The 18,797-nt window shown below is 39.1% G+C and overlaps 1 protein-coding gene across 9 annotated transcripts in view; it reads left to right on the top strand.

The window, feature by feature from the left end:
• Positions 1 to 664: 664 nt before the first annotated feature.
• The window catches only part of diaph2 (diaphanous-related formin 2), a 333,658-nt gene continuing 315,525 nt past the window's right edge, over positions 665 to 18,797 (top strand). For 5 of the 9 annotated variants that reach the window (XM_027028176.2, XM_027028101.2, XM_027027870.2 and 2 more), the window contains exons 1-4: positions 665 to 729; positions 1,387 to 1,709; positions 13,358 to 13,390; positions 14,305 to 14,481. In XM_027028176.2, the coding sequence (XP_026883977.2) occupies positions 1,623 to 1,709; positions 13,358 to 13,390; positions 14,305 to 14,481 (297 nt within the window). In that variant the 5' untranslated portion in view covers positions 665 to 729; positions 1,387 to 1,622. Of the gene's footprint in view, positions 730 to 1,383; positions 1,710 to 13,357; positions 13,391 to 14,304; positions 14,482 to 18,797 lie in introns of all 9 variants that reach the window. The other 4 variants (XM_027027635.2, XM_027027713.2, XM_027027799.2 and 1 more) reach the window with 4 other exon arrangements.

The raw sequence follows: 18,797 nt of genomic DNA, 5'->3' as shown, positions 1-18,797 counted from the left end.
GTGTGTGTGTGTCTGTGTCTGTGTGTGTGTGTGTGTAGACATATAACAATGAGGACCCAGATAGTTTTTATATTGTCAAACTTGATGCGCATTTATTTTTCTTATTGTTACACTGTTATTACAACTAATTTATCCCTAAAATATATTTAGTCTAAACAGATTGAATTACTCTTCTGTATAATTGTGTTAGATATCATTAATAGCACAAGTGATATTTGAAAAGTACATTTCTACATCACTTTGCCTACTGTAATGCTTTGCAGAGGACTACACTGTATTCTCCAATCACGCCTGCTGCTGTTATGCAATCTTTAAAAAAATGTGTTTGTTAGATTTTTTAAAATCATTCATTTTGACGTTTTGTTTAATAAACACATACTGCTTTCTATTTAACAGTAGATTAAATAATTTGGAAACTTGTTATATATATATCTGTTACATATAAGACTATCCACACTAATAATTTTTAACGCGGCAGAGGTAAGATATAATAAAGTCGATATGACCTTACCATGGCGCTTCAATTGTACCATATCGTCATAACATTGAGTTATTTGTAATTAACGGGGAGGAGACAGTGGGCAGACAGACGCTTCAACTGACCAATCGCTATTGGGCGTTTCCAGACTTGCTGCAAACCATCGGGCAAATGGGAAACGTTGACGGGCGGTCCAATAGTAGGCCTGGCATTAACGTTTGGTTGTGATGGTAAGACATGGATGAGATTTTGTGAGTTTTGTTTAATATATTACAAATATTTTGTCTTGGATTGCATTTTAGATATGCCCATGTTAGCAGGTTAAAATAGGCTAAACGTTTAGAGTTTGTTCTGGTTTATGTTCTTGTTATCAAGAACATGGTGGTGGGATAACAATTTCCTGTGTTCAAAGTAACCGCTTGGATAGCAACGGTGATTTCTCTCCCAAATAAATGTGGTTTTGAATTTCAAAATATCGTCATTTATCGTGATGAATTCGTTCATCTTAGTTATCTGATCACGGAGTTTTGAAAGCATTTCACGTGGTGCTTTCCGGCTCACTGTATATCACGGTTCATATTGTTAAATTGACTTATTTATTTAATTTTCCAACAAGTTTGTTATGTGCAAGCACCAACTGTTAAGGCTATTGCAACACTTTCGTCTAACGAATAACCTTTTTGTGACATAACGATTTAATTTGGGTTGTGTGTGTGTATTTACATCTATATAATGTAAAATAGCGTGACTAACGTGAGCAGGAAAACGTTGAACTACTGCATTGCTTGGCTATTTGCTTGTTATGACAGTGATTTTTAGATAATGATCATGTGATTTAGAACATTTAGACATACCCACCACTTTTGAACACTTTGTAGGCACATTTTAACCTCCTTATTCTTCAGCAGACTTTGCAACAGTGAAGACGAGACGCTAAGCGAGACACGCCACACCTTTTTGACAACTTTACTTGGGTTACTTATAAGCGTCCGGATACTTTCTTAACGATTCGCCGTTACGTGGAATAACTCTGCAGGTTTCCCCACGTGTGGGATGGCTTTTGAAGATCCTTGAATTTCTGTTAAGTGAGCAAAATTAGTATTTTTCACGGCATATTTCAACATTGTAAAAGGAACTATCAGAAATGGATCAACAGGCAAGTGGAGGAGAAGATCCAAATAAGCCTTCCAAAAAGAAATCAAACGAGGATGAGAGTAAAAACAAGAAGCTGGTACGTAAATCTCTTGCATCATTCAGAAGCTGCACCATGTGAGGTCTAACAGTTTGTTTCACTGTAAGGCTCTGGAAGTTGGGCTAGTATTTATACATACTTATATTTGGATAAGTTTTATCTTGCTCTGCCACCAATGTAGCATTATTCACTCCCCTATTAGTCACTGTATAAGGTGTTATTGGTCAGTCTTTGTTTTGTTTTTTTCTGTCCAAGTGCTCTTTCTCAGTGAAAATGTCAATGATGGCTCAGCACAGTGGTCTGCTCACTTAATGATGTCAAGGCTTCTAGTGCAGTGGCCCCCAGCTTCAGCCTGCCCCAAAGCATGTGGAGTTCACATGATTTTTTGTTGTCTGTACTGATGGTGTAAAACCGATAATGATTGCAGACTCTTGTATACACAGTGTGAAAGATGTGCAGTGTCAAAACACAGCAGTGGTTTCAATTCATTCAAGTTGAAGTGATAGTCAGATAGCTATGACAAAATGTGAACTTTGTAACCTCATGACTCTTGGGTACATGTACTACAGTGTGTCCGTATATCTTTTAAGTACATTAATGTCATGTATGCAGATTTGAGTAACTTAATACTATGTGTGCAGGATTGTTTTGGTTTTTTTTCCTTTTTGAAGTATTTCTTGTTTTGCCTACATCATAGAACAGACGAGACACTGCCAATGAGAAGTAACAGCTAAAACGCATCACTGTTGTACTACAGAAACTGCATAAATCAAATTATTGTTTTTAGAATAATTTATATTCTTGCATTATTTGTAGTGATGCTTGAAGTTGCTAAGCTTTTTTGTTTCCTGAGAGGTTTTTGCAGCACACTGACATGCCTCTGATCAGAAAGAGGAAAGTATTTTTCACACTGTCAGTTTTAATTGGTTTCATTGGCCATAGCATTTATCCATTGTTACACGAAGTCTTGACATTATGTGGTTGCAATTGTGGAGGTGCCTACTCGATGATTTATTCACAGGCCTCTTATATTTCAGTGCCACTTTGGATGACCTGTGATCTATCTGCTTAGATGTTACCCCTACATAATTATAATTATTGGAAGTTATATGGGACATAGCCTATTTAAAGTTGCCTTCTCACATATGTATTAATTACCATACTCAACTCCTCAGGACACTTTCAACTCCCCTTGGTTCAGCGTTTCAATATATTTATGATTTTCTCATTAGTCTGTACACTGTGTTTTGTATGGAATATAACCAGCTTTAATGGGCTTCAGGATACTTACAGTTGAATTAGGTCATGTCACACTTTTTTTCTCCTCCTAGTGTAAGGACCTACTATCTCGATTTGCCAATTACCTCTATTTACCGACTTTCTCTTTTTACTAGAGGGCTTCTCTACTAATGTCTGCTGAGGCAGGAGTACTTGACATTAGGATCCTTAATGAGTTGTGATGAAAGTTTACCAGGGGCGTGCTGATTCAGTGTTGTGCATGTAGGCAATTATCATTGTTTGCCCAAAGCACCTTCTGGTTCTGTGCACCATTTCCCAAAAAGTATTCTGTGGTGAGGAGTTCTTATGAGATGTAGCTAGACCCATCTATTTATACATTACGTTAGAATGTCATTAGGTTAGGAGAATATAAATGTGTTGTTGCATGGTACGGAGATTTAGCCGGGCTTCATGTAGCTGGGAGTTTAGCAAATAAGCAGTTGAGCAAACTCAGTAAGGCCGACAGTGCAGACATTCACCCTCGGCACAGCCTGTGTGTCTGGGCTTTTATGCTGAACCACGAGAGTGAGCCTCTGTGTCTTTTTTCAGAAGGCGGAAAGCCCCAATATCTTCACATTCCATGACAATAACAAGTAAACTGTTACTGGGCATGGTGTGGTTTGCTTTAAATTGTACCACTTCTTATATAACCCTTTCCCAGATAAACCAAGCCTGGCTCAAGGCTTTTCAGCTCTCTTGCTGCCTGACTGAGGGCTGATGTCATTCAAGCATTCTTTCTCACACCCTTAGTAGTGAGCTCACTGTTGTGTGTCCTGTTTCAGGGCCAGGCATATTCCATGTTACCTAAGTCTACAGATTTGCTTTGGCTGTTGCGAAACAAGTTTCTGGAGGGAGGAAGTCACCACTCATCCAGCTCTGCTGAGGCAGTGGCTTTTAGTTTGCCCTTTTTTGGCAAGGTTGAAAAATTGTCTAAGGGGTGTACCTCATTTAAACTACATGGGCAATTAAAGTAAGTGAGTTCTCAGGACTAATTGCAGAAAATAAATAAAGCATTAGGCTAACGTACCTCACAGCACCATTTAAGGAGAGAAACTGTAAGCTGGTGTAACTTGATTTGTTATTAGCGAGGCACTAATGTAAAATTCGCTTACTTTTCATATGGCATGGATAACTGGTAAGCTTCAGTCTTTATAAGTTGTCAAGATGGCTGCTAAAAGCACTCCAGATTTGATCTATCTGGACAGGCTGGGATCAGTCAATAGTCAAATAATCGATTGACAGTCCACATGCAATTTCTACAAATTGATTTCTTTAATCAATAGTATGAATAGGCTCCAATTTGGAAGAATTTCTAAAACAGCAGATAGGAAAAAAAGCATAACTGAGAAAAGAAGATTTATCATTAATTCTGGAGTAAGTTGAACAAAATAATTTTCTTTTTCTTTGTGGATAGTTGTACAGAGAAACAGCAAACTGGCTGATTTTGCAATGAGATTAAGTGCTTGCAGTTAATCCTGTTGAACATACACCGATGTCTGCAGTTAATGGTCTGACTTGCATTTTGGCAGAGAGCAGGGCTGCAAAGTAGTTGTAGAGAGACAGGCCAGTGACTGTAGAGGACAGTCAGGTTGTTGGGCACTTGGACCAAAAAAGAAAGCACTGGCAAGAACATACTAGGTCAGCCAGTGTCCTCTGGGATAAAATGAAGAAACACTCATTGTTCTTAAGAAGATTTCAAGTTCCCTCAGCTTTGCTGTCCACAGTGGCCACCCTACTCTAGTTCTGCTGCAACTGCTGAGTCCACTCAGGCAGTACCCAGCCAAGTCCACCCCTGGGCATTAGAGAGCCAACCTTTATGGGTGTAGCCAAGAGCAAGTTGCTCTTTTTAAGTTGCACAGTATGCAAGGGTTTTAATATCAGGGCCAATAATTTTGCCCATGGAACAAAAGAAGTGTGAAATGTTACTTTGTAATCACTAAATGAACACTGGTTTGCTTATTTTTAAGTAAAGCGCTATACACCTCATTTCCTTTTGGACACAGACATCAAGCAGCCAGAGAGCTTTTATTTTGCTTTTTATTATACAGTTTTAGATATATTTATGTTTTCATCTAATTATGAGCAATTGCTCATCTTATATGCAAGGTTAAGCACATTGGAACATGGGTCTATGTAGACAAATGGCCAAATGCAAATTAGGGTAATACTAGAAAAAAACACATACACACACAGATCAAGACCAATAGTCAGTGTTCATTGTAGATCTGGATTCTGAATATGTTTGAATCAACTTTTTGTTTTCTTTAAGCAATAAATTAAATTCAAGATCATTTAAAAAATGTCACCTACATTTGTCCCATTAGCTTTTGCAGGCAGTCCTTTGTGACTGATAACAGCTTGCATCAAGGCGAAAAGAAGCACAGAGACAATCTAAGGAGCACTTCTGGACTAAAAAGGCAGTCATGTAGCATGGTAAATAGTGATGAGGTCACTTAGGAGGGGTTTCGGGAAATGCCTACAAATGAATGAATGATTTAACGATGCCCTTATCTAACGATGCTTTTGGGAACCTAATCACGGGTCTGTCGTATCAATCTGTAATTCTCAGAGTATAAAAAGAACTTTATCTATGGCTCAATATAATATAATTTTGTTGAGAATAGCTGATGCAGTCTTCCAGTTACTGCATAGTATTTAATGTGGTATTCAAGAGGCTGCTTGCTTGCGAGCTTACATTATGATGCCATCTATAATAGTTCAAATAATGGGAAGACATGGGTTGTTTTGCTGCATACCTGCATTTGCTTTTGTTTGCTATGCTTTGGCTTTGTATTAACCAGTTGTGTTAAAGAGGATTAGACAAGATGCAGAATGTCACCTCTCTTGGTAAAGCTATTAGTTTGCAAATGTCTTGGACGTAGTTACACATTTAAAGCTAAACCCCCACTGTTATCATGCTCCTATCATGTTCTATCATGTTCCTTATGTTGTCTGGAAACTGACTTCAGTTTGGCATTTTGTAAACAGGATAATTCTATAATATATAATATCTTAAAATGTATTGATTCTATCTTGGTTGTCTGACGGTGTCGTTTAGTTAATGTGCCGGAAGCTATGTTGGTAACTCTCCTCTCGGAAACACTCTATTGCCCATCCTCCATTCTGCTAGTTGATTGGAAAAAAAGTGTGGTGTTTGCCTAATGTCTTGCATTATGATCATCATTAAATTTTAAATAGTTTCTAAAGTAATACTCCACCAAACCTTTGTGCTATTGTATTTCTTCTTTCAGCAGGAAAGGGAAGCAGTGTGTCACCCTATGACAAATAAATCTGGTTAATTACTACTTCTACACCACAGCATGAAGCTAAAATGTGCTTTATTGAGTCTTATGTCTTTGAAGCTGATTTAAGGCAACAACTTCTCCTTTTTAAATCCATGTTATGTCAGGCTCCAGCTGTGAGTGCTAACAGCACCGCAGGGTGTGGTGCTTCCACTGTTTTAACATGTCTGATTCATCACATCAGTGAATTACCAAGCCCTCCATACCTTAATCTGGGTGTGTTGGCACAGGATGCACAACTAACTTTTTAGTGCCTGGGCCCTCCTGTGTCTGAGGTTTCACATCCCTTCTTATTTCTGTTGCTTCCAGCTGAAGCTGATGTAAGTGCGGCATATAGCAAATTTCTAATTGTTTAGCAAGGTCTATTTCTGTAAATTTCATGTGGTGATGAATCATCCCACCATTCTGAGGCTAGAATATAAAAAGCTTGCCCTTACAAACATGATCCATGTTTTGTTACAATTTAGTGTGGTGTGATTAGTCTCATTAGCTGGCCAGACAAAGACACCTGCGTCACTGTCTTTTAACAAAAACATGTACGCATAATTTTGCATCACTGTTCATAAAGAACTAAATGTTCACCTATACAGGCTATATGCATTGGCAAAATGTGGGTCACAAACCACTGATGTTATTTTTGTCTTTTTAATAGTAACGCTCTGATATTTTACAATAGCATCCAAGAGGCCCCGAAAGATTTTTTCATTGTATTTAAATGTGCCGAGCATCATTACTTTTGCTACTGTATACCAGATTGATCACTGATCATCTGGCTGCTTATTTTAAGAGTAAAAACAGTTTGTACTCACCATGCAATTCATTAGAAACACCCACCTTCACTACATTTCACTAAATGCTTTATTAGAGGCATTTGTCAGCCAACTTTGTTTAATCTATTCTTCGCTGATCAGTTTCTGCAGAAGTGTAATTGTTTTGTATATCAAGCTCATGAAGCTTTTTCTCACCAAATAACTTTGACATGAAGTTGCATCTGTAGGGGTGTTGACTGTACTTGTCTATCCTTACCCTCTTGGATGGAAGTATATGCATAACGTAAAGCTTAAAGCATTAAGGTTAAAACAACTGATTCCATAAAATCGCAAATTATTAATTACTTTTTCTTCTGGGAAGAGCACATTTTTTTTATTACTTTTTATATTTATTTATATTTATTTACTTACTTATATTTATTATATAGATGGTTCCTAGACAATGGTTCACTCTGATTTCTTAGTATTTAGGAATTTATATGATATGGGTTGAGATTCATCCCCTTTCCACAGTTGGCTCCACTTGAATTCACTCTCACTCCCTCCAGGCTTTGAATTCTCTCATCCTCATCTTCACCAGAAACGGAGGCTACCCACCCATCACTAACAAATCAAATGTGACCACATGCTAGCATCACCCCAACCATCATACCACAGATATCACAGATGCATGAACTTGCACCTGAATAACACTTGGCCCTTTGTGGTGGGACAGGGCTAATTTGACCATTGTGATGTGATGTGATGTGATCATTGTTATACCTGTGCGAGACTACAGACTGTTAAATTGTGTTTAACAGTGGGGGTAGAGCAGAGTTTGGGCTACATGACTACAAACCCAATTTGAGTATAAATAGTAATGTAGCCTGTAGTTATGAATAGTTGATAATTATCTGAAACAATATATTTCTGTAGCAATTTTATCTGGTTAAGTGGAATGTTGTTTGTCCATAATAAATAAAAGGAAGTTGATTGAGTTTGCTTGACTGGTTTCTCTATTAACTACATTTAGATTACTGCATGAAGTCATGTGAGTGAAATCCAGGAAATGCAGATTATGTCTGTAAACACTTTGTGGCAGATCTTTTCTATATAAAATAATTCAGAGAAGAACAGGGTCCACAGACAAATGATTCCTCCGCAAATAAATATTGTTCTCAAAATAGAAAATAAGCCTGTCAGTTAATATGTAAAGAGCTATACCACACTATGGATTAGTGCATCAGAACTGTGAATGTTTTATATAACGACCCTCTATTAATTTCTCTGTAATTGTAATGAATGAATAACTCCTAGTTGTGCTGGAAAACAGGCTACTTGGTTTTTTAGCCAAAGCTGTAGATGTGTAGAAAAGCAAAGAGTTGTTCTGGCTATCTAATCATCTCATTGTTACATGACATAGGTGTGAATAGACAGAACGGGTGTGTAAAGGGGGCCGGGAACATGCCTCAGCACACTCTCCAAATGCTCTCTGCTTAATAGCATGGTTATTTGAAGATTAGTCCTGAATATACTCCTGCAAAGCTATATTATCTATATGGCAGCATCTTGTGATTTTTGGCTATTTTTGTTTATTTTAAATGAAGAGGAAAACCCCTTCTGGGTTAATACCACATTAAGGGATTACAACAGACCATTGTCAGCATTGCAGAAACATCAATTCAGAAACCAATTCCTTGACTAAAGCCGAAATGTATTTTTGCCATGCTCAGAGCTAGTCCTAAAGCGCTGTTTAAGACATTTCTAATTTAAGCGACTTCTCATGAGAAAAATTAAACTAAGGCAGCTGTTGTATTGCTCTAGACCAAAAGTGTCACAGATCTGCTGGGACGCTGAAGTTTTTGGCTAGAAAGCTTTCTCAGGCCAAGTTAAAAATATGGTCAGTATTATTTCCTTTGTTCCTTAGTCAAAAGAACAGAAATTATATATATCAGAATAGAACATCCAAGCTGGAAATTTGTACACTTTGAACCATATTATAATATTGCCCTAATTATTTAAGCAATCAAGAAGAAAAATCGCAATTGGAAAGAAAAATGTAGTTGCAAGGCCTCAAGAACCAATTAAGATGTTTGTAATATATATCTTAAAAGAATATAATATGTGTCCACAAGAGACTTGATGGCTTACTCCCCAAGTCAAATCAAATGAAGGGTATCTTTTATAGACTCGTGTAGAAACAGCCGGAAATGTTGTGAGTGGTTCAGAGTTCACAGGAAGCAGAGAAGGGAAGTGACACTGGGTGCTAAGGCTATGCTGGGGAAAGACACGGGCTGCCCACTCTGATATCACCCTTGCAAATGGGTATTTTTGCTCCAGAAGCTCACCGTAATGCCCACATTGTTGGAGGGGTGATCAGTTGAGTTTTTAGTTCAGGAAGGGCTTAAAGCATTTTTGCTCAAAAATCAAGACATTTATCTCGTGACACATTTTTCCTTTTTCATATACATTCTAGAAGGCCTCCAGAAAGTCAGATAGAATTTCCTTCCAAAAAGCCACATTTCTATAACTTTGTGACTCTGAAAGGTTTCGTTAACTACCTTCGGCGACACACCATTTGTTAAGTTCTCATCTCTTGTTTCAGGAAAATACTAACATTTCCTCAGCTTTCCTGAAATAATTAACATTCCATAAATTCTTTGTCTTTTAAAGTTAATGAAGCTTTTGCTTTGACCTGTTTACTCAAAGTGCCTCCTTTTTATATTTGGTATTGGTAATTCACTAGCTGCCTTTTAATAAGATAAAGGTAAATCACTTGAAAAAACGAACTTTGGGTTTGGTCTTCATTTAGTTACTGTTGTGTTGATGAAAGCACTCCTGTTCTGTCTAGGTTGAGGGTTTTCAGCTTTGTTTTATTGATGCCTAGGACAGATGGTTGATTAAATAAGTGACTTTTCACCTCTCTGGTGTCTGAGGTGTCCAACCGCAGGCAACTACAGCAACATCTATCCTTCAAACTAACCGTAATTTAAATCAAACAGATGTCTAGTGAAAAAACAGCTTTTAGTATAAAAAACAGACTTTATCTAAAATTACTGAGATAAAGTCTAGTAATGTTTAACTGTTTTCCTGCACATACTTTTCCACTAGAGGACATCCATGTTGAGGAATAAACATAGAAGACAAAAAACCAATGAATTTGGAAAGAGGAAGAATGTAGTGTGAGATTATAATATGACCTGCACGGTAATTTAGAAAGGCTGCAATGTTTTAGCATGGTAAAGATATGAAGGCTCAAGGTCTGTGAAAGTCCAGACTTTTGCTGTTTGTCTTCCCACATGGCAGGTGTTTTTTCACACTCTAAAATAATACCAGTTATTTACTGTATTCTTTTTAAGGCAAGGTTGCATGCAACGAAGCAGCCAGCCTGCGTTGTGAAGTAAACAATGATGTTTCCACCACTCGGTAGTAGGGAAAGAAAGGGTGGCATGGGTGTTGGCCTTTTCTGAACAGCAAACCAATTTAGATAAGCAACTGCCACTCTGAAATGTCAAATCCCAAAGGGTTTGCTTACTCAAGAAATGGTAACATACTAACGACTGAAGCTGGTAGAGAGTTGCCATGCTCCTGGCATCACCCATTAGAGGGGACCGAGTGTGAGGACGTGTGAGCTGTGTTCGCATGGTTCATATATGACCCACTACAGATATTTAATGTAAGACAGATATATAATGCAAGAGCTTAAACTTTTTTGTGTAGCATCAGTGATCTACACCTGATGGTCTAAGAACGTATGGTCAGAGACTGGTCAGAGGTTTTATATATGCACTCTTGTTATTTTGAGAATGAGGAATTACAGCAATATTTTAGCCCAGGGGCACTCGGTCAACTCAAGGGTCTTCATGTCCTGATCTTAGATTTTTTGCCACTATGTTTGTGAAATTATCTTATCAGTGGTGGCAGCTGACACAAGTCAAGTACTTTAATACCAGTCATTTCCACTGTGCTTGCAGTATACATGCTTAGTAATTTGTGAGGAATATTTCCTTTGGTTTTGTTTCTTGTGTTCAGGTTGACATCCTAACGCACAATGTTCGGCCATTGTGATGGAAGAGCATTGTGATTTTGAGTGGTTTAAACAAAGCTTCAAATGAAGCAGCACATTTGGCTGGGTACAACTGAATGTGTGTGATGAAGTGACAGGATTTGTTAGTGGCACATGGTAGCGCATAGTGTGGGGAACGTGGCAGTGCGCCAAGTGGTCCTTTGTTTGAGTATAATTAAGACTAATTAAAACAACTTGTCTTTCCAAACTTTTTTTTTTTTGGACTGATTTCAGTTGTGCTGCCATTGCTGGCACTTTACAGTATGTGACCACAGATGATTTCCTGAGCAGATGGTGGTCTTTGGGTAAACTACAATGTTCCCATTTTCAGTTTAGAGTTATTTTTAAAGTTTGTGAACCCAGAAGTACTCTGTGGAAATTGTCAGTTGTATGCCACCTAGTGGGCCAACATTAATGGGGTCATAATACAGAAGGAATGGTTCTGTTTCACTTTTGCACACAGTGGTAGCTATTTATTTTTTTCACTGAGTTTAAAGGAGCTGTAAGCTGCTTTTTTATGTTTTGCTTAAGGCAAGTGATGCTGTTGGTGGGTACATGACTCATCCCTTTGCTTAAAAGCACAATAGTTTGCATGTTTTTTTCTGAACAGTGTAGCAGAGAAGCTCACTAAATGCCATTGTACCATTCTGGTATTATTAGACTAAATAAAATTGCTAGTCACTGGCAATACATTACATACATTTTTGTTTGTCACGTCTTCAAAATAAACCAACCAACCAGACAAACAAATACCCCACCCCACCCCAATTGTGCAAAGCAACTTGTTTAAGTATTTTACACAATTTTTCAGTTTTCTAAAAATGTAACAATGATCTTATGATGATAATCTTGACATATTCTCTTTATCACCTTTTATTGCAGCAACTGAAACAAATGAAACTATTAGTAGCTATCTTAATAGTTCAGTAGTAGTGAAAGCAGTACCAAGCTGGGGTAGAGGGACCCTTGACCCTTGACAGTATAATTTCATATTCTTTTCCCTTTATTAATATGCTAAGGGCTAGTTTAATAATGCAATTGTGACATTTAGTGTGTTCCTTATAATGAAAAAGTTGATTTTAATAAAGATTTTAATAATTCCTCTAGCCCTAAGGGCACTTTGTTCTTAAATTATTATGTGACAAATTGCTGTGTTGTCTTTTTGGTGTGATGATAATCTGTGTGATATTGCTGGCTTGCACAACATAATTATACAACCTTATTAAATTGTTGTTGGTAAATCAGTTTGTTTAATTACCTTCTTTAACCAGGGCACAGGAGTGCTTAGAAGGCTTCATATTGTATAAAGATTTGCATGTCTCAGTTCTACTGTCTTTGGAAATCAACACTGGGAGCTTCGACTTCCGTTGCTTTAAAATGCTGCTCTTGTTGAAAATATTAGTTAATAGGGTTGGGTGTGGGGAGTCAGTCATTCCCAGTTCACACTGGAACTGATTTATTCCTAATAGACTCACTCCTCCCATCCAAACTGTTGCTGTAGATGCATTGGACTCTCCGTGCAAGCTCCATAAGGCAGCGTGCCGTCTGCAGCCTTGGGGCGGTGCAGTAATGTCTGAAGCAGAGGAGGCCTTCGGAGGGGGTGCGGGAGCTCCAGTTGAGCTGGGCTCAGAGGGCGAACACCGGCAGGAGGCCCTGGTTTATGGCAGCTCCTCGGCACAGGAATGCTCGTTAGCCCACTCTTCGCACTGGGTGCCATATGGAGCCTCAGCTCCTCCTTTTGTGGGCTCTGCCTTGCAAACAGCCATTCTTACTGCAGCCATGGGCCTGTGCTACCTTAGTGCCGCAGAGAGAAACCGCGCGTCTGGAGCTTTGCAGGGAGAGCGAGCAGGGTAGGGGGGCAGAGTGATGAATTACACATACGTGAGATCGGTAAACTGCGGCTAACCTTCCTAGATATGTTTTTGGTTTCTCTTTGTGACCAAAAGTGGTTCAGAGGGACTAACTGATTTAGAATGATGTTGGGAGACCCTGAATTGCGTGGTTCCTTTACTTCATCAGTGGCAACTTGGAAACATTTGAGTCCTGTTCACCAGTAGATACCTGCTGATGCCAACACCCTCTGCCATGAGTTTCAGACACTCATCAACACAAAAAAGTCTTCTTTCTAATGTATGATCATAATCTCATGTGCGTGTCACATTCTGCATGCCGGTCTATGAATGTGTGTGTGTGTATGTGCCCCTAACAAAAGGACCCACACCCTTATGAGCACATACACACCATGGTGGTTACATTGGCCCTCATTTCTCTGTTGTCCCTTCCCTTCAACAGAACATACATATAAAAACATTGGCTGACGACATGGTAAGGTGTTTTTGTTTTTTGTTTTTATTTAGTGTGCTTTTATTTAATTTATCAGGACTTTTTCCATCTCTGTATAACTGCATAGTCTTCGTGAAATTGAAACTTAACAGTGGAGAGATCAAAGCCAAAGCACATATACAACTTCAACCCTCAGTCAGCGTAGACGTTTTTCTGGGGTCAGTGTCCAGTTGGTTATCCTGAAAAGGTGCGGAACAAAAGCCCATTCAGGTTCACCCAGACGTCCTTGTCATTTTCCATTGTTTGCCTTTGTTCTCTCCTCAAGCAGTTTCATTTTTACAGTATTTTCTGACGATTGTGTTTCTCTTTTGTTTTCATCTCATCCTATATGCATGCCTCTCACTCCCTCACAGTCCTGTGTTACCAATGACAAACTAACAGCGATTGGTGCATGGTGCATATTGTTCCTTTGACCTTGTAATTAAGACAGGAAATGCTGGCAGACACATTTTAACTCCTCCTCTTAATACTTGTCATGCCCAGCTCTCATGATGCTGTCATTGATCTCATCAGTGTGTTTGTTCATTGTTATTCCAAATGGAGATAGTGGTGTGACAGGTTTACTGTATACATTGTGGAAAGCCTAATATATTCCAAACCTGTTTCACCTGTAAGATGGTAAGAGTGCAGGTAAGTGCTAAATGCTGTGGTGTGAATCACTGAACCATTTCCAGATGTTTTAAGTTCCTCTTCTAAAAATGTTCTTCTACTGTGTTATGTTGGCTTTCCCATGTGTTTAAAGCTTTCCTAAAAGAGACAAGTTTCAAATTTGTTCCATTATGACTTGGGTAGTTATAGCTATGTTGTATTTATGCTGGAATTACAAGGTGAAGAAAACAAATGAGCATTAAAACATGGCCAAGTCGTTTGTTTAATTTGTTTCTTTGTCCCTGCAGCGTGACAGAATTACAAGTTTCCGAAAGCAAGGCACGAAGAAGGAGAAGCCGGTTATCCAACACCCAACTGACCCTAACGCCACCCAGGCAGAGCTGCCTGTGCCCCAGCCACTCTTTGATGAGCGCTCCTTGAACCTCTCCGAAAAAGAGATTGTTGACCTCTTTGAGAAGATGATGGTGAGTTTTCGGGCCTTCACGCCAAGTCAATGCAGTCTGAATGGATGTTACTGTTCACAGAAATAACTTGGGGCAAGTGATGACTCTTAAAAAGGAGATCAATCATACTATGTTCCAGCATAGTCTAAAATATACTTCACACATTTGTGTCATAGTATTTCAGCCCAGGCGGCCGAGCAGTCCTAATTAGAATGCGTAAGTGATGTGAGCAGCACTCCTGAGCCCTGTTTTACCTCTGCTGCCCATCATGTGTATGCAGTTGGAGCTGAAAGGGCTGCGCTGTCTCTTGACGGACTGCATTAAATGAGCTGTGACACGTTTGACGTGTGACACGTGTTCCTTTGTACCCTAACTAGAAATCATCCATTTTGCTACTGTTTTATATCCATATGTCTGCATGCTATTTCTGTCATTAAATATGATATGTTGACAGCTGTCTGTAGAATGGCCAATGGCTAAAACTAGCTGCTGTAGATGAGGAGCAGTATTTTGCACTTTGAATTTTTTGTTTAGCATTGCAATGGACTGCATTCATATTGTACCATATATTTGAAAACTTGCAGTGTTGACACCTCCCCCCCACACACACACACACATGCACAGACACACACACACACACACATGCACAGACACACACACAGCTGCATCAGTGCTCATTGCGTGCTTCTTGAATTCAATTCCCTGTACAAAAGAACTGGCTGAGATGTTGGCATACACACTTTGGCCTTATTTGAACCTGGGCTTTACTCTCCCAAAGAAAATAACAAAATCACTCTGAGGATAAGTTTAGCTTGTATTGGCTTTATATGTATGTGCAACTATTTTTGTAGGCTGCTATACTACCTATATCCAATTGTAAGCTACAACATGGTATAAAGTAGTTTTTTTGCATATTCAGTGTATGTACTAAGTTGTCTTACCACATGACCATGACAAGCTGCAGATATTACACAGTAGTGTATGTACAGGCTTATGTGGTGGTGTTGGAGAACTATGCGCAAGAGTTGTGCTGTGTTGCAGGTGTGGATCCAGACAGGAGCAGAAGCCCATGTCAAGGCATGCCAGGAGCCATAAGTGGGCACTGAGGCTGAATTGTGTTACGTCAGTAGTGTGTCACCTTATGATCTCTCAAGAACATTATGTAAATTATTTGACAGAACCCTTGACAAAGCAAGGCTTGATTCTTTAAACAAAACACGACATGAGGAACTGTTCCGAGTCATGCTCAGCAAATTAAAGCACAAAAGATGCTACAGAAATGTTTAGGTCTAGATAAAACACTTGATCTTCACGTTATAGATTTATTCTACAACACACTCTCTCATAAAATATTATTTGTTCGTTCATCCTTAAATGTTCTGCTGCTGCTAAATTATGTCTGGCTTTCCATATATTCTCCCTCTGTCATTTAGTCACTGCTTGTAACCCACATCACCTCTGAATATCTCTGTTTGTGCTCAAGACAGCATGACATTAAACCTGTGCTACAATTTGCTGCTCGACCGATGGAAGGCCTGGGCTTTGGCTAAGGAAAGCTTTAGAGCCTGCACTCTTCAGTGATCTGTCATGGAGATTACAGGGCTTTTACCATGTCTACAGAGGCAATAAGCAAATAGGGCTCTTTTTTCACAAACCAGATTCCTTTAATTAAAGTAATGAGGTTATTTCTCAGACTTATGTTTTCTGCCTTGCTCCTTTCTTGTTGATTTCTTGCCTTAATGGTTAATAATAATTTCGACTTCCTGCTGCACATAAACAACTACCTGGGCACTGATTACATAATGGGGATAATAGAGAAATGACTTGCTTAGCTCATAACCACTTTCCTGTAAATGGAAACATACTAAGGGTTAGTTTAGGGTTAGTTGGTCTTTGAAAATAAAAAGTGGCTGGTCTTTGAAATAGTGGAATGGCTACTCAGTGGTCTACTCATTGAACATCATATATGTTATATAGGATATCTCCTCTAATGAGGAGGAGCACTGGTATTTTGATTAGCAGAGAGGTTGTGATTATAGGGTCTTACTAATTATTTTGTACAGGAGATAGATGTCCATGCAAGCAGGATGTGGCATGGCAGGCAACTGACATGGTTGGAATTAAAATGCAATTCTGCCAGCCAGTAAAAGTCAGAGACGGGCCTTGTCAGAGAATAATGGGGTGAGACAGTGATCTCAATAGCTGTCTGATTATGCTTGATCCTTCACCTCCCAACATCCAGCTCCAAAAAACTCAACAGTGCATTAAGAGTATGTCTTGTCCACAAAGGACTATCCTGTTTAAACTGTATTCTGCTTAAACAGAAACCTCTTTTTTTCATGTTCTGTGCAGTTTTGTTTATTATTACTGGATTCATATGTAATGGTGCAGTTAGCATTAATTCAGGCTCATGTGTCCAGAATGACAAGAGAAATAACCCTGTCTCTTTTTATATTTTGACTTTGTGTATCTTTTACATTAGGTATATTTTCCTTGTATATTTTCCTTGTTTTAGCACTGAGAGGACACTAAGTAATCAGTGCTCTCTCAGAACTCCTTGGTGAAGCACTTAAAATGCATCTAAACCTCAGCATAGTACATCCATGTTCAATTCTCTTAAATTATACAGCAAAAAAGACAAGATGGCCCACCTGACCAAGATCAAAGTTGAGGTGCTGTGCTTCTCTAACTGCAGGAACCTGCTGCCTCTTCAGCACACTTTTAAGAGAGAGAAGAGAGGCAGACAGCTAGAGATGGAACGAGAGAGGAAGAGAGAAAAAGAGACCTAGAATGAGATGGGGAAGAAGAGAGTTATAGGGAAAGGGAGAATGTACCAGAGAGAGAACTGGTGAGAGAGTGAGAGAGTTGCGTATGATGCCAATTATCTTATCCTTACCATCTCTGAGCTCTAACATGTCTGTAGAAAGTTAAAATGTTGAGACATTGTCTCTTTCTTCCAGTTAATAGGGTGTACTGTGTATTCTATTGTTCTTTGATGCTGACGTTTCTGAAGATTAATTGTGTCTGGCAAGGTGTAAAGGTATAAAACAACTGGACTTCAACTATACACACACACAGACACACACACACACATACACACACACACACACACACACACACACACACACCATACATACATACATACATACATGCATACCTATATAGGTTTCCAGAGAAGCAGGATGTTCTGAACAGAGGTCCTTCACTTGAAGTGCTTTGCATGCACAGTTAAAGAAAGGACCTCTACCCAAAATGTCCTTTAGGTTGTCAGTTGGGACCTCCATAGATCAAACTAGTTTTTCTAGCACATACCATCTATTCAGAAAGATAGGACATGTCAAATAACATCCATATGAATGCCAAGACCCAACGTTTCCCAGCAGAACATTACCCAGAGCATCACACCACGTCCACTGCCTTGTCTTCTTCCCATAGTGCATCCCATGTAATCACATACCACGTAATCCACCTGGCTGTCCACATGTAAAGGAAAACATGATTCATCAGACCAGGGTACATTTTTCCATTGCTCCTCTGTCCAGTTCTTATGCTCACATTTCTATTGTAGATTATTTTGATGGTGCCCATGACCCTAACGGCAGGTCTCTGGTTGGTCTTCCTTGAGACACCTTTTGGGAACACCCCACAAGACCATACCGGGAATACCGCATAAGACCTGCCATTTTGGAGATGTTTTGACCAAGTCATTTAACTGTCACACTTCGGCCCATGTCAGTCGCTCAGATCCTTGCTCTTGCCCTTTTTTCTGCTTGCTCCACATCAACTTCAAGAACTCACTGTTCACTTGCTACCTAATATATCCCAGAGAGAGATACATATAAAGACAGGGTGAAAGAGAGATAGAAATAGGGAGGGACAGGGAGGGAGGTGTGTGTGTGTGTGTGTGTGTGTGTGTGTGTGTGTGTGTGTGTGTGTGTGTGTGTGGTAGATGTGTGTACATGTATTAAATCTCCAGTTTTGTATATAGCAGTGTCCTTAAGTGTTGCACTTACAGTGGAAATATTGGAGCTAAACATTATCATATGAGAATCTAACAAAGTGGAAAAAATGATATTGGAGAGATTTTCCTTCTTCTGAAGACCTTGACACTTGCCTACCAGACCTGCTGCTATTCTCTGACAGTGCATATTTCATTTTCTGCACCACGATTCAGCTTGCACATTTGGTACCAGTTAGGGAGTCGAATTGGTTCAGAGATTTAGAGATTAATTAAAATACCTCTTGGTCCAAAAGAGAAGTGGGTGATGGGGTGGATACAGGGGCTAATTGTAAAACTTTTAAAAGATCACTGCGGTTTAGAGAAATATTCATGTCCT

This window comes from Electrophorus electricus, chromosome 12 (genome assembly GCF_013358815.1).
Source record: "Electrophorus electricus isolate fEleEle1 chromosome 12, fEleEle1.pri, whole genome shotgun sequence".
Taxonomy (NCBI): Eukaryota; Metazoa; Chordata; class Actinopteri; order Gymnotiformes; family Gymnotidae; genus Electrophorus; species Electrophorus electricus.
This window is presented reverse-complemented; position numbering and strand designations above follow the sequence as displayed.